The sequence below is a fragment of the Pleurodeles waltl genome, chromosome 1_2 (genome assembly GCF_031143425.1).
Source record: "Pleurodeles waltl isolate 20211129_DDA chromosome 1_2, aPleWal1.hap1.20221129, whole genome shotgun sequence".
Classification (NCBI taxonomy): Eukaryota; Metazoa; Chordata; class Amphibia; order Caudata; family Salamandridae; genus Pleurodeles; species Pleurodeles waltl.
Genome location: NC_090437.1, coordinates 272,098,173 through 272,114,778, shown reverse-complemented (window position 1 = coordinate 272,114,778; position 16,606 = coordinate 272,098,173). Strand labels below are relative to the sequence as shown.

The following is a 16,606-nucleotide window of genomic DNA, read 5'->3' as shown; positions in this document are numbered from 1 at the left end:
CTAGGAAAAGTAGGTGCCCTCAAGATCTGCCTCATCTATGTCTTAGCCACTTGGCGCATTAGGTAAGGGCATGTGGTCGGTGGGCGCATTCCTGTCATGAGGCAGACTGGTGAGTTCTCTACACACTCCATCTCTGCCATCAATCTCTTCTCCCAAACGTCCGCTGGCAAACACCAGCGCATTACATGTTGGAGTTGAGTTGCCATATAATATAATTCCAGGTCTGAAAGATCTAATCCCCCTTTCATAGGATCCAGCCTGAGAATTGTTAGTCCTGCTTTCTCATCTTTCCCACCCACGCCAGTGACACAAGTAGGCTGTCCAGCTTTTTAAATATAGTGCACAGTATAGTGCTCAGTACATAGAGACACATGGCAGAAACACCATTTTTGCAACCACGATTCTGCCAATTGTGAACAAGGGGAGCGTATTAAAAAAGCATACTGAGGCCTGAAGTCCATCCAGCACTCTACATACATTATAAACAGGCTGCCACTGGGGCATGTGTGCCACTGATCTTGATGAACTATGATTTGGTGCTGGCCAGACTGTGGCCGAAGTAACTAATAGTTTGGCTGCTTTTTTGCTGAATAAGCTGCAAACAGTGAAACATGGTGGCAGGGTTTACATTATCCAGCTACAGCAATCCTCACTGTGGGCACAATCAGCAACCTCCTTTTCTCCTTTCTTGTTTAACATCTAAAGTAAGCTCCTCAAGGTAAAAATCAGGGGTTAGTGCATCTGTTTTCACTCCTATATTTAGATCTAGCTATATGTATCTTGTTAGTCGTATATGTTTCGAGGGCATTATCAGCTCTCGAAAAATGGAAGCTGCATGGTAGCCTTCATAGAATTGGGGGAAAACAATCAATATGAGTGATGTCTAGCAAATTTGGGGTTCACCCAATTGTGGGGGCCAGTAGGCACTATTTAAAAATGTAAGGACTTTGAGGTACTTTTAGAGGCTGATATGAGCACAAAAGCACTACCTTGACAGACGGTATTCATCCTTTTTATCCCACATGGCAAATAAGGGGCATAATAAGGAGAGTTAATTATTGCTAAACTAGGTTGGAATATTGTGCTTTGTTCTACCTGCAAACAAAAAAAGCATTAACTGTGAATGGCACAATAACTAAATGTTTTAAACCCACAAAGGCTTCAAAGGGTACACAATGCTGCTGGTAACCGCATAACCAAATTTACAAAAAAAAAGTAAATGTGTTACCAATGCACTGGTTGCCGGTCACATACCATGTAAAATATGAAATGTTTTAATGTTTAAGTGTTTCAACAGCCTTGACCCAAATATTTGGAAGAGAAGATTGTGGGATCTCTACCAGTTAAGAAAGTTTAGCCCCGAGGATCAGTTTATTAAATATTTGTCAAACTAAATTTGTAAGAGTGACAATTTTCAATTTAGAGATGCTGATTGGGGGAACCCAGATTTTCTTTTTACCTTAGTTTTCCTTTATGTGTAAATTCTAATGTTTGTTGGATTTCGTTTTAAGCCATGGCTAATATGGTTTAAAATGTATTTTACAAGAGATACATGTTTCTTTGTTTGCCCATCTATAAGATCTGCACCAGTATCTAATAATAAATGATTCTGTACAGTGTTTCCACAAGGCTCACAAGTCAGAGAAGAGTGGGCTAAGCTTGAACAAACTTAAAACTACCAGACTGTTTACATGCTGCTGTCTTCGCTGAAACAACGGAGGCAGGGTATGTCTTCTTTTATCATACAGTCTTTCACCTGAAATGTCATTCACTACTAATAAGAAAGGAAGTTGTTCTGGGAGGAAATTTTTGAAAGTGAGGCAAATGCTGCGGGAATGAACTAGGGTAAATTATTGGACTTGCATGGCAAGGTAGGAACAGAAGGGTATCATGAGGCAGGCTGATTCACTCTTGTGCTATCAGGGTAGCAACCTATCAAGCACGTCTTCTCTCATCCTCAGATGTGAAGGATGCCAATCTGGCTGGGAACTGACTGATGCTCACCTTCCCCCAGAAGCTTGAGAGAGGCTTTGGGTGTGAACCCTGTTCAAACCTTTGGCTTCCTTCAGTTTAGCAGGACTTGGTGAAATCCTTTTAAAGTGTGTGCAGTTTTTCCTAAGGTTGCCAAACTTGATGGCTCTTGCATTCCCTTAGATCCTTCATGGGGTATAGTTATTCAGCAGCAGACAATATCAATGCCTTTAAAAAATAGATGAATAAAGTAAAATGGTGCATGGCTACTGCTTATGTCAGCAATTCACATTATCGCCCTTTTGGCATTTCTTACTAATTCAACAGCATCTGTCTGCATGTGTATTACTGGGCCTTATCTAACTACTCTGATCTTTTTTTGGTGCACAGGCATACAGCATCCCACTTCCCCTGTGGTTAGGCTGGTTGGTATTAATACAATTATAATTTACATATTTATCTCTCACATTCCCTGACCCATCACTCGTCAAGGAACTTTGTCCCATTACACAATAAAGGCACCTTTGTAGTTATCACATTTGACATGAAACCACTTCTCCCATAGGCTCAAAACAAAAACACTTCCACCACATGGTGCAGCATGCAATCTGTTTGATTAAGACCTTCAGCACCTCACGTAGGAATTATAGGCACTATAGAAATGCTTCAACACCATACATCAGAAACACTTATGTCTGATCTAAGCGACTACACATTTTGAAGATCTGTATCAAATTTCACTGCAGCAAAGTCACCAATGCACCAAATTCAGACCAATAGGGTGCACTATCAAGAAAGACTCAATAGATTCAACAGGATTGCAACAGAGCCAATCAGTCTATAAAAAAAGAACATCGTTATTTTGCTGTTAATGACAATGGACACTAAAGAGTGTAACACTGCCACAAAGAAACCAGCACAATGGGAAAATTGCCATTAGACAAGAAAAGGGTGAATTGTACTGAAGATCTGAATAAATGCTGAAATCTATTGAGTCTAAGAGACCTGGTTAATTCCAAAATCACATGTATGGTTTACCTTTATCCAATAGAGAGAGACTGACCAAGACTAATGGTCTACCTCCACACTACTACATTCATACCATAATTCCTTCCATCTTTATTCATCTCTCTAATTCAACATGCTTTTCAGTTTCTGTTTCAGTTTCTGCAAGACATCTACTGACTAGGTCCAAAACACTTTATTGGAAAAAATATCAAATAAGGCCAAAACTATTTTTGTAAATGCTCCAGTTTCCTATTGTGAGAAGGCGAAATTATATTTCCGACCTAAAATCTAATTTATCGTTCGCAAAAAATAAAAAAGCTCATTGTTTCAAGACCTCAATTGTTACAGATGTAGGACTTAGATGATTTGTTAACTACAACTGTTCCCGCTACAGGACAATTCACATACATATTCAATTGTTATTAAAACTGCTTTAAATAAATCCACGTGGAAAAAAAGAACGTACAGAGTTTGTAAGACAGAAAGTCTTATTTAGCTAAGCTCTCTCTGGCCAAAGACAACAATGGGTTATGATGGCACTTCAACATGTGAAGGCATCATAAAATAGGGAGGTTATCAAACGCATAACTAATAACAAACCCTAGTGCTCTGCATCATTAACGCATTGGAGCACACAATTTATAGCTTACATAATTTCAAACTGTTTTCGAGACAACTCTATATTAAGGGGGGATGGCACTAAAAATATTGTAAAACTCTTTCAAAGTTTGTATAAGCCATGCTTATAAAGTATTCAACCCACAATAAAAACGTCCCTCAGCTAGAGCCTAGTGTTACTTTCACACACACTACTACGATACACATGCACCTAGTGCTTAATTTGTAAAGGAATGGCAGCTGGCGCACAAAAAGCTCTGCTCAGCAGCCCACAGCTGGTGTAATTACATGACACAGCGCCAAATGCCAAAACTGTGTAATCTCAAATCCATATCAGGCCTCCTTAATGCAGTACCAGACACTCCCTACCCCTTTATCTCTCTATTGCAGGTTCCTGCTTTCTCCCTAGATGAAGGTTTCTCTGGCTTTCTCTTTCGTCTGCTTTGTATGATTTTCCCTCTCCTGCTCTCAGTAATTATCTGAGGGATAAAAAGAAGTGCCGGTCCCCAAAAATGAGTGCTGGAGGCCCCCACTGGCTCAAATTAAGCACTGCCTGAAACAAACACCGTTCCTTCAGTTGCAACCAAGCTTTCTCATTGGTATCTGCAGACTAAGGGTGGAGATCAGGCATAAGGTTCACGTGACCTTTAGCGCCTGTTGCCAATTCACTTATCTTTGCTAACCAATACAAATAGGTATAATTAGCTTGAGTGTATTGCCAATATCAGAGACAAGCCAACTCACTTCTGAAGAGTCATGTTCAAGGCACCGGTGCAGGCTCTGATCATGTTCTGTGCATCCAGGTGAGTGATCCCATCGGTCTTGATACCATCAATGGTGAGAACCTTGTCCCCGATGCCAACGTGCGCCTGAGCCGCTTTGCCACCATCGTTCAACTACAGAACACAAAGATAAACTCATTAACAAGTGCAAGTAGACTTTAAACTCATCTACAATATTGTACATTTGCTGGTCGTTAAAAAGAGCATTTTTTCAGAACAAATAGCAATGCAAATACAACTGTAAGCATTAATGTCAATACTCAATTTAATCTTATTTATATTGAACTGGTGAACTGTGCAGATTTATGCAAAAAACACTGGGTCTGCTTGAGCGATGAGTGGAATAATAATTCTCAGTAATCACTGCGCTGGAGTGGTACCTCAAGTTCATTGAGTTTCTGCTGCAGATATCAAGGTGTAACTCAAAATCCAGCACACCATACTCCGACTTTCATGGTTTGGAGTCTGTTATAATAAGTACCATATGGGGTAAATTAAGTGTGCTTCAACCTACAGTCTACACAAAAAATTGAGTCTAACATGGATGCAAAATCATGGAGCGGGGCAGAGTATGAATCTGGAAAATCATGAGCAAGCATTCAATATCTTCTGCACTGTAATTCTGCACTAAGGCCCGGGCACCAGCAGAAGATGGCATACACTAGGTGCCAACTAGGGACCTCATGTGCACAAACTCACACACTGTTAGCCAACATAGAACTCAAAGTTTTAGAGGCAGATTTGTTCATGTCCATGACACAGGAATTCTGTTAATCAACCTTCAGAGTTCCATGACCAATACCGGACATTGGGAACCATACCATAAACTGTGTTCCTCCTCACCTACAATGCAACTCTAAATCGAGTTATGTTCTGGTAGCCAAGGTCTCTGATACAGCTTATAGAAAACACAGAAGACTTGGTGCACGTGACTAAAACAAATCTTACCTAGGCATTAAAGAAAAATCTAAACCCAATGTGTTGTCTGTTAGGGGAGATCTAAAAAAGGGGGGCTAGGCAGTGGTTGTTAACCGGACAGTGAACAAGAGAATAGAAGCAGGAGAAATATGGCAGTGACTGGTATGAGAGGCTGTTGAGGTTCTGAGAGCAGGATCTTCATAGACGAGTCTTGAGCCATTCATGTAGGAAGCAACTTCTTTTTTTCATGTTAGGCCCTTCGAGTGCTGCAACAGCAAGCAAGTCCTATCATGGCTCTCTTTATTTTCTCTGTTAGGCCTTTGAAACTACAGATTTATTAGCTTCCATATGCTACTTCTATGCTACTAATTTATTAATAAAACTTGATCTCTCTCAGTTCCCTCCTCCTACCTGGTTATCTCCTAGCTTCCAGTGCAGGCCACATACCAACATTCTATTAGGTCATTCACGCTCAGTATTCCAGATACCAACTCAGACATATAGGGAACATACGTGATAAAACAGAGACATGGACAGTTTCCTAGTCATGGCTCTCTGAATGAAGTTGGCACTCCTATGGGTAGGGTATTCAGCCTGTATAAGGGCTTTGTTACTTAAAAGGGCCTCAGGACATCAGTCTTTTGAGTTGCTCTCTTAAAACTCCAGTGACTGCTCCCTACTCATGCCGCCCCCTGTAGAGAAATATTCTACAAGGAGTTTACCCCTTTCACCTGAACAAGCTCAGTACCTCCAGTTGTTTGTCTGTCATGACACTCCTTGATCAGTTGGCACCAGCCTTGCCACTTCATGCTGATCAACTGACTTTGTAGAGTATTGATCCCCGTCCATAATAATTTGTTCCATTCAGTCTTAAATGCAGCCCGCAGTTCAGCCCTACTATCTCTCCAACATGCAAGCATCGCTACCTATAGAAATCTGCCTCTGCCTGTGGCCACAAAATTATAAAAGGCTGATACAGATACATCAACATGTACAGGCCTTTGAGCACAGAATTTCCTAGAGAGGGCCTTATTTTGCCCTCCCCCTTGTTGGTAGTACAACATGTCCTGTGCCAGGATTGTACAACTTCGCTCGAAATCAGATTCAGGCCTGATTTAGAGTTGGCTGATGGGTTAATCAGTCACAAACGTTACAACTAGCCCGCCCTCCACATACATTCTCCAAAGGCCATTATGGGATAGTAATTTGGTGGATGGGATATCGGAGAAACCCCCTATGCCAAACTCTAAAGGCGGCCCTACGTTTTTATCCCTGGGCAATAAACACCTAAAACTGTCTGCACCTCAAAGTCTTTTTCCCAGTCTCTAGATCGCACCAACCTCCAACCTCACTTGCCTTCTGTGATCCACTAGGCATTAAGATAAGTACAGTCTTCAGCAGAGCACAGGTGCCAGGAATCACACGATTCAGGCCCTCATTTTAATGAGCCCACTCCACCACTCAGAGCTTACTTTAGCATGGGTATGGCCACTCCTTGGGAGGAGAGGGGTGACAAACCAGGAGCAACATCATGGTCCTAGATATAGCCGAACCCTCTCGCTTCGGTCGGCACACAGGTTTCAAGGCAATGTTGCCCAAATCCAGTTCCCTACCACAGCATAGGCACTGAAGGGAGGGAGCATTTGAACTGTAGTTTCTTTATTTCTAATCAATGGGTTTTCCGAAAGGTCCAAAAGAGAGAAAGTACACAGGCGTGGATGGGTCATTCCTTGAAGCAGTAGTGTTTGACTTTCGAAATTTCAGTGGTAAGCCAATGGGGCATGCACCTACCAAGTTAGGAAAACTAAAACAATAATGTGAAGTGACAGTTGGTAACTGCTCCTGAGATTTTAATGACAGGTTTCTTGATAAGAGTCAGAAGGCTCGTCTGACAGCCTAGGATCAGTTATCTTTGGCCAGAAGGCCGATTTTCCTCTTTCTAGGTGTCAGAAATACCTCGTAATAGGTTATTTTAAAATCCAAGAGTAGTCAACCAACATAAATATACAATAACTCAATAAAAGTTATTTTTAAGTCCGGTGGGAAAATATGCTGTACTGGACGATCGACGCTTAAGCCGCAAAATAAGAATTCGGTTTATATTGCCCGTGGAATGGTCTTGGGTTGTGGCTGCAGGACCGAACGACGGACGTACAGACAGACAGACAAAGAGAGAGAGGGAGCGAGCGAGCCAGCGAGAAAAGTTACCAGCCGGATCGCCAGAGAAATTCCTCGCTGTCTGTGTGTCAGATGAGGACTTATGAGGTTCCACGTCAGTTTCACAGGTGTTCCTTATTCACAGCGGGGATCAACTCTTGAATGCCTGGATCGCTCTTTGCAAAAGAGGTTGTTTTTACGTCTCGGTTTGTTTTTTCCGATAGATTGACTGGTTTAAGTTTTCCAAGACCACTTCTACCAGCGTTGAAGTAGTTCATATTCCAACTAAGTATGAAATGTTTATCATTTATAGAGCGCTACACATTCCTATGCTGACAGATGTAGCCTGGTGGGTATTTTAAACAGCTAACACAGAAACCCGACAGGTGTAGAGATTAACGTACGCAAAAAAGTGCCTAGCGTTACTGTTGACCACGCTTGAGGCATATTATCACAACAGCAACAAAGTGGGGTAGGGTGAAAACACCGCAAACAGCGTGTGGCTGAGTAAAGTCGAATGCTTTGCACAGGGCATGTTCTGGCCAGTGATTTAAAGGTGATGAGTGAGGTTGCCTGGCAGATGGGGAGCAGGACGGAATTAACAAATGTAAAATGGGAAAGGCGGACACAGGCTAGTTTGGAAAAGGAAAATATTTGAGCGTGTTCTGTACATACAGTTAAACGTCCTAAAGGCAAAGATTTTTGTTTAAAATCTCAACTCAACCAATTTGCACAACAGCACTGGGCTGAAGAGGCAATAGGGTTCGAGTCATAAAGGTCTGATCTGGAGAAAATGAAAATGCCTGTGTATACAACTAATACACACCCGCTGTTTTTACCATATCTGATTTTTAAAAAAACCTCTTTGATGCACCTCAATTATTGAACTCTGATGTCAAAGACCAATTAATGCACTCTCAGTACAGAGTTTAAAAAATATTGTAAATTAAGGGACTTACTCCCATTAAAAGTAGATACTTTCTTAACTTCATTTAATGCAGCTGTAGGAAAGTTCCTCTTAACATGGTCACCAGGCCCCCGATGATTTGCCTGAAACTGCACTGGGTTCCTGCTAACCAGGACCCCAGTGCAAGATCTCTTTCTCCCAAAACTGCACAGTCGTTTTTACCCCAATTGGCAAAAGTCCCTCATAAATGGTAACCTGGGTTCCTAGGGTCTGGGGTACTAAGGAGGGTCCCCTAAGGGCTGCAGCATGAGTTGTGGCACCCCAAGGGACCCCTTACCAAGCACATGACCAGCTGCCATTGCAGGCTGCATGCCTTGATGCAGACAAAAGTGAAAACATGACATGGCACACAGCGTATGTGCCATGTCTCCTAAACATTGCCAAGCAATATATTTAGGTCACCCCTCTAGCAGGACTTACAGCCCTAAGGCAGGGTGCATAATATTAGATGTGAGGGCATACCTGCACAGGCAGCTATGCCCCTGCTATGTCTTTGTTGACTCTCAGACATAGTAAGTGGCCAGGGAAGCCATTTTAAATGCATGTGCTGGACACTGGTCACTATGAGTTCCCCAGCTACATGATGGCTTCTCTGGATATAGGGATGTTTGGTATCAAACTTCACAGATTAATAAACCCTCACTGATGCCAGTGAGGGATTTATTAATAACTTCACCAGAAGGCACCCTAGAAGTGCCCCCTGAAAACCTACCAGCTACTAGTGGGTTGACTGACTGGTTCTGACCAGTTCAGCCACCATAGATGTGTTTCTGTCCCCACCGAGGTGAGAGCCAGCACTCTTGCGGGCCAAAGACAAAAGCTTGAGCTGGGCGGGTGTGTTATCACCTAAGTCAGGCATGATGGACATTCCAAGGTGGGAAGTTTCAAAGGCCTAGCCACCTTTGTAATACGACCCAGGTCTCTCCAGATGGTGGAGATGACCGACTCCCCTGTCCTGACCACACGTTTGGCGGCAGCACAGGTGGGAAAATTAGACAGATTAGGAGGTGTGCCCACTTCATGCCAGACTGGCCTCGTAAATTGTTAACCCAGTGTATGCTGAACATTGTTTTCTTCCATAGGTTAACATTAAAGAACTGTTGAGTATTGAACTGTATTGATTTTTGAATCTGAAAATTATTTATGCTTCAAAAACTACTTTCCTGAAAGTTCTTAGGTTCAAGACATATAAGAAGGAGTGTTATTTTTCTAGTTTAGTCTCAGATTTATTCTTTGATTGCGTCTCACATTTATTGCCTCTGTGATTACCACAAAAGCTTAGCACTACCCTCTGATAAGCCTAACTGCTTGCCCACACCACCCCAAAACTAGACCATTAGTCCTACCTACTTTTGCCTGTGCAAACCAATTGAAGATCCACTGGACTCTCTGCACGGTGTAGTTCTTTTAAGTGCACCATTTGGAAAGCCATTTTCCTACAGCAGCTTAAAAAACAGTTCAAAATGTTCCCTGAAATTTCATTGCCCTGTGGAGGAAGAGACACCCAATTTTCAAAACAGAGATCTATAACGCTTGCAGGCAGCTTGCAGATTCGCACTATTTTATAAAACATGGAAGATGTGCTAGGATTCTGCAGAGACAGATGCACTACAACAGAGGACTAGTAAGAAGACTATAGTTAGGTATTGAGATACAAGGGTATGCGCAAGGACAATCCATAGCAGGCTGTGGAAAAAAGAGTATAGGGAGACATACAGGATAAGATCAAAGGAAAACATACACAGTTCATGAAGAAGTCGGGAGGAACTGGTTGAGGCACAGTAAGATGAAGAGACAAACTACTACATGGGTCATAGGTTACTGGATAATCCCACCCACAAAGAAAACAGACTGTAGACCAAGGCATGTAAGAAATAGGCTATGGGGACTTTCGGCCTCTAAAAGGGAAACAATGGATATTTTGCAATCCTGGACAAAAGACTGCAGAGAATCTTTGTATGCGAAGGTTATCATCAGAATAGATTCAGCATCCAACGAATGCTATTCATTTTGAAAAATTCAAAGAAACATAGTACCGGAGAAGGTTTCTGCAGTGGAGGTTTCCTTTGGGAAATGTTTCTTTAGATCAGAAAAAAACATAAACATACTACAAGTCTGTCAATTTGTACTTATTTCCCCAACTGTAAAATGATATGTTTGTGATTTACTTTTTTCCAAGTTCAAACGAGGCAACTAATTTTCATATTTAGTGTATCTATAATAAAATGTTATCATTTTTCCCACCCAAAGAAAGGAAACTATGGGACAGAGGTACTATCCACATTCACAAACCAGGGATGTCCAACTGCTCACAAACTGGTTAGTCAATGGTAATGCAATTTTCAATGTACAAACTTATAGGTCATACAGATAATAGTACATTAGAAAGGGGTTGCAATACGATCTGCCTAATCAATATGCAACTCTGTTTGGTTTCTAGAGATTGTAAGGCACCACTGATAACTGTTTTTCACTACCTAGACTGGACATAGGAAGTGTATTTTCTTAGCTTGCATTAGCGCCCACAGCACTGCTGCAACACCCCCTAAATTTTTTTTTTACAGCAGATGCTCTAAAACATAAGGGGCCCAGTTACGTCCTTGGCGGAGGGAATCACTCCATCCCAAATGTGACAGACATCCTATCCGGTGTGTTACAAGTTCCATAGGATATAAATGGAACTTGTAATACGGCGGGCAGGATGTCTGTCATGTTTGTGATGGAGTATTTGTGTGATTCTTGTGTGGCAAAGATGTGGGCAAGTTACCTAGTTGTTATTCAAGGCATCTTCACATTTGCCTGACTGCAATTCTTTGACAAAATTGTGTAAGAGGGCAGATGTAAATGTGGGATGCATTGGGGCCCGCTCATCAACAGGACAAACCTTGGTATAAGCCTTGGGAGCCAGGCAAGAAGTAGTGAATAAACCATTCCATTCCAATAATTACACCCCACCTTGATTGTTTTAGGAACAGGAAGTCAACTGCTTTTGATGTTGGTATGTATTGAGATGTATAATAGCGGCCTTCTGCTAGCAGTGATCATGTAAATAACATGTGCTGCTTTTATTTTTTAAGAAGGAAACATTTTGTATGCCATCTTTCATTCTCAACAAACAACCATTAACTGTTTATAACAAGCACTGTCAAGGCCAATAGATCTGCTGCTGGCGACAGTCTTTTGGCTTTGGTAATTCTTGTTGTATCCTGCCATGACATCTGAAAAACATTATTACTGGAGAAGCTGCCTGGCTAAAGCTAAATTATTTTTTGGTCTCAAATTACTATAGTAGCCAGGGCAGAAAAGGGAATTACGTTGTGTGTACATGTTCCTTGTGAAAGAGCAAAATGTAGTCTCTCAAAGTGAAGTTAGCCAGTGGCTGTAGCAGGCTGACCCACTATCTCATGATGTATGCTGTACTGGGCAGAAGCAAAATTTGAATGACACAACAACAGACCAATAGACGGAAAGAGCTGGCTGCAAACCCCAGTTAGTTAGTAAATTACACATAATTTTAGTACACTCAAAAGGTCTTCAGTAATGCCAGACATCAAAATAGAAGCACAACATATTAACTACTCAATGATAAGGAAAAAGTGCATATTTTGGCAGTTCTTTATAGCACTGACCCAACTCAAGAGCATTAAAACGCTTTAGAACCGAACCAGATTATGCAGTGGCAGCCAGTAATTTTAGCTAGGAGGGGTGGAGAAACACATACACACTAACTCACACCCATGTATTTACAAACGCTTCCACGCATACTACACACACACACACCTATTCACAAAACTCACTCACAAATACACATACATACATTCAAGCATGCACGCACCAAACAATAAAAAAATATAAAATATACCTTCACTGTAGCCTTCCACATGGTAGACTTGGAGGTCTCGGGAAGGTTGGGACTGCTACCTACTCTCAAAGGCTGACCGTAAATCAGTCACTGCGGGAAGGCAGCAGTCCCTCACTCATCACAGAGTGGGATTGCATCAGTGAGACTGGTGTCCGCACCCCACTCTGTGACGAGGTGCCACTGATTGATACTCGTTCCTGGGCACTTCAAAGCTTGAAACTGAAGCGCCCAGGTCCAAGGCAATCAGTGATGCTACCCCTCACTACGAGGAAGAGGGCCTTGAGGCACTTTTGCCAGGCTGAGGAGGTCATGCCCAAAGAGCTGTGAAATCCTCAGCCTGACAAAGTTGAGCTCAAGCAGACAGTCACCTGCACATTTATAACATGACGAGCTCCAGGCTGCCTGACCTGAACAAGAAGAGTGTCTGTCAGGCTGACCTTTTTACTTCAGTCTGAAAGACACTCTTCTTGAGGGAGTGGGGCCGTGGCCCCTCCGCACATACAGACAGGCCACAGCTAATGTTATTATGTTTTTTATCATTTTTAGGCTCAGAAAGATTACGTGATTTGCCTAGAATCATGCAATGTTGAGTAGAAGCCATGAGTCGGCTTCAAAACAAAAACGTGGTAGCTCTAGCCACTAGGCCACAACTCATCCCATGTGTTGCATATTTTAAAAAATGCTAACAAAGGTATCTATCCATTTGCTTTAGAGTGTTTATATCGAATGAGCTCCAAACTCACTTATTGCTAGACGTCTAAATGAAGAAAAAGTGACTAACAATAAGCTAACATGGCACATCATTTGCTTGTCTGTGTGTGAGTGCGCATGTGCTTGTGGGCTGGGAAAGAGGAAACGGATGTATACATCGGTGGCCATAAAAACTTGAGGGCCAGTTGTGAGGATGCTTATAAGGATCTCCAAATTCGCTCTGGCGATTCAAATTGCTTGGGACTGCCCAGTTTCTTTGCTTGATACAATTAATGGAATACTGACATGTTTAATAAGTGGTTTTTACTCATCACCTTGGGTCCTTTTGCAATAGGAGGTTTGCTCTGCACCAGGCAGATGCAATTCTATCCGGGACACCCCTGGAATTAGTTAAAACATGGAAAACCACTATTCTAATTGGCTAATGGTGGCATTTGTATTGTGCCACGGTCAGGGAGGTTGGTTTGTAAATAGCCTCTAAGTGAGAGCCATACTCACCAAGACATTAACAAATGCAGAACACTTGTGAAACCTTGGATAATCCAAATGGAGACAAAACACTATGAAAAAGAAAACACTTTGGAATGTTCAAGAATATGAAAAACATATGCTATAAAAGGCAATATCTTGTGCACAGCGTGATTAATTTCTGCTAGACAATAATTTAGACATTTTTCAAATGTTTTCTCAGGCAGCTGTACACATTTTTATACTGAACTGTGGTGAACACAGAGTGGGGAAACGATTCACCGGGATTTATGCAATTTTAATACAATTTTACCAGGAACAAGTCTTGGCTGAACAATCGGAACCACATGGACTGACGTACAAAACAAAATGGTTCTTGTTTCTGCAAACATGAGAATATGTTACGCTAAAACAGTTGAAAATATCATTTGAAAATATATTTAGATAATTGAAAAACTATAGACCGACATTTCATCCTACATGGCCTTTTGTTCAACTTTCCGCTCAGGTTGTGCCCGGTTTGGACCCCAGCAGCATCGATATCTGCATCTCCACTGGAGGTACTCTGTGCATTGTGCGGCATTAGGGCCATTGGTAGGGGCGTATGGCTACTAGCTCCTTAAGTTTATTGTGCGACTGATGCTTGGAGGTAGTAGAGATTCAAGAGAGAAGCAGGGGACTTTTACCTATACCCCTGGAAAGAATCTACCAACTTATTTGCCATACAGGCATTAACCCCTTCACTTCTATGTTACATGAGAAAACATTGTCATCATTTAAAACTCTTATGTACCCTGTGCTGTACTTAAAGCTTATTACAAGAAGAGCACAGGAAACATGCAACGGCTGACCCTGATTATATCCAAACAAGAATCAAGGTGTTGTGTCCTTTAGCAAATTATGGCGGACGGTGGTCCGAGGCGGTATAAACATGCACACAACCTATTAACAAATGAATGACTAAAGAGTGTGTCTTCCCCAATTAGACCATGAGAATTTTATATCCTCTAGTTGGGGGCTTTGGATTCGAACTAGTAAGGTATGAAACCATCATTTCTTTAGAATGGATATGCATGAATCAGTTCAGATAGTATTTACTGTAGGGATCTTTAGTAGCCCTGATGAAAATGTTTGACCCGTTTGGGCTTTAATACAGACTGAAACATGTTGACACCTATATGGATGTATAACTTATAAGAACTCATTACATGTTACCGTCATTTTTTCCTAATCATAATGGGTAGCCATAATAAAAATTAATATCTTTGGATTAACCTTGAGGTAATTTTAGTAACCTAGGATCCCTTTCCATACCCAGTAGCCTCTTAGAAAGAACTCCCCCAAAAAGAGGTTGAGTTCATCTTGGTAGTACTATCTTACCAGGCAGTGCAAGGTTAATGACAATGAAGGATGCTATATGGGTTCTGCCAAAGAGCAGCAGGTTTATACAGTATACATAATGAAGGAAGCATCTCTGCATTGCATAAAGCAGATATACGCATTTCTATTACAGATCAGTCAGCCAGCTTCCTCTGTCGGAGAAAGATGACCATAATTAAAAAATAAATAGTGTGATGACAATCTCGCAAAAGATTTTGTGTTTTCATATTTTGGGATATGGGAAAAGGTTGCCTGAATGGGTTTCTCAATGCAGAACATTATGGAGTTTCTACAGTTAAAGGCCGCTAGACACCCAACTACTTGAAAGAACCATTGAACAGTAGATCATTTTCAGAGTCACCAAAACAAATCAAGCACATTTAGTCTTTTACTTTCACCTTATCCAGTGCCAACAGATTAACGCTGTTAATCATCCAGCACTGGTTTGCAGTCAGCGCCATATTCCTCATTATGAGTTGACTGGAGTAGTATTCCTGGGGTATAACAAAGGCTGCTCCTGGCCAGGGGTAGCATGAAAAGGCACCACCTATCCCCCGTCTTCTCACCTCCCCCAGCAGGGAGGAAGCATGAAAAGCTCTCCTACAAAGCACTGCAGCCTGTCCCACCTGCCACAAAATACAGGTCCCATCCTACACCCCTGGCACAGCAACACATTATGGCCCGATGCTCATGAATGCATATGCTTTAAGAAGGTGGTAAAGGAGAGCAGAGTAGCACCGTAATGCAGCACTTTTGGGCCCTGAAAAGTATTCCCACTTCCAGGGACTCAAACTCTGCATGCCTGGATTACAGTTAGGATTGGTGTTTGAATTAATAATTCTGGCCAGAGTGTCTCACACTTATCTCTGGGTCCCCACAAATGAGGCAGGTAGCGGGATGAATGCTATGGGGTACAACCAAGATTACGGTTTAGAGCAAGGGATTGGTAATATGCTCTAGCCCAACTGCCCATTTCAGAACAAACTTGTTCAGAAGGCAAGGCCTTCAAGTAAATAGAGCATTAACAGTAAACAATATTACCTAAGAACTGACGTGACATAACAAAATGAAAGTAAACAAGTGAATGGTTTTACATTCTTACGTAGTGCCTTTGTGAGTATAATTAGGCACCAGAGTGCCAGCCTAGGCCATCCTAATATACAATAGCTCTAAAGGTAATTTACTACATTTAGTCGCAGAACAAAAAGAAGTGACAGATTTACGGAAGTCATAAGGGCCAATGTTTTGACCCAACCACTGAGAACATGTGGTCTGCTTAGAATAACGCAACAGAGCTTCTGCTTAAGAATGTGTTTGGATACACTTTCTAGAGGATGATGACAGGCGTGGCCCATCCTTTAGGGCGGAGAAGCCACTCCCTCCCACCTTTTCCCCTCATGAAGAGTGTCTGTCAGGCTGAACAAAGGTCAGTCTGACAGACACTCTTCATGTTCAGGTCAGGCATGCAGGAGCAGACATGCGCGATTTGCGCAGACTCCTGGCTGCCTGAGCTGAGCTTTACTGGGCTGAGGAGGTCACAGCTCCTATGGGCGTGACCTCCTCAGCTCAGCAAAGGTGCCTCGAGGCCCTCCCATGCGTGACGAGGAAAGCGTCACCCATTGACACTCAACCTGGGCGCGTCAGGTTTAAACCCTGGAGCACCCAGGGCGGAGTGTCAATCAGTGACACTTCGTCACAGAGTGGGGTGGGGTCAGCAGTCTCAATGCCCCCATTCCACTCTGTGACTAGGCTGGGACTGCTGCC

At 42.2% G+C, this 16,606-nt stretch overlaps 1 protein-coding gene across 4 annotated transcripts in view; it reads right to left on the bottom strand.

The window, feature by feature from the left end:
• The window catches only part of PDLIM5 (PDZ and LIM domain 5), a 535,229-nt gene that overhangs the window by 385,430 nt on the left and 133,193 nt on the right, over window positions 1–16,606 (bottom strand). For all 4 annotated transcript variants that reach the window (XM_069238127.1, XM_069238102.1, XM_069238118.1 and 1 more), the window contains exon 3: window positions 4,342–4,493. In XM_069238127.1, the coding sequence (XP_069094228.1) occupies window positions 4,342–4,493 (152 nt within the window). The remainder of the gene's footprint in view (window positions 1–4,341; window positions 4,494–16,606) is intronic.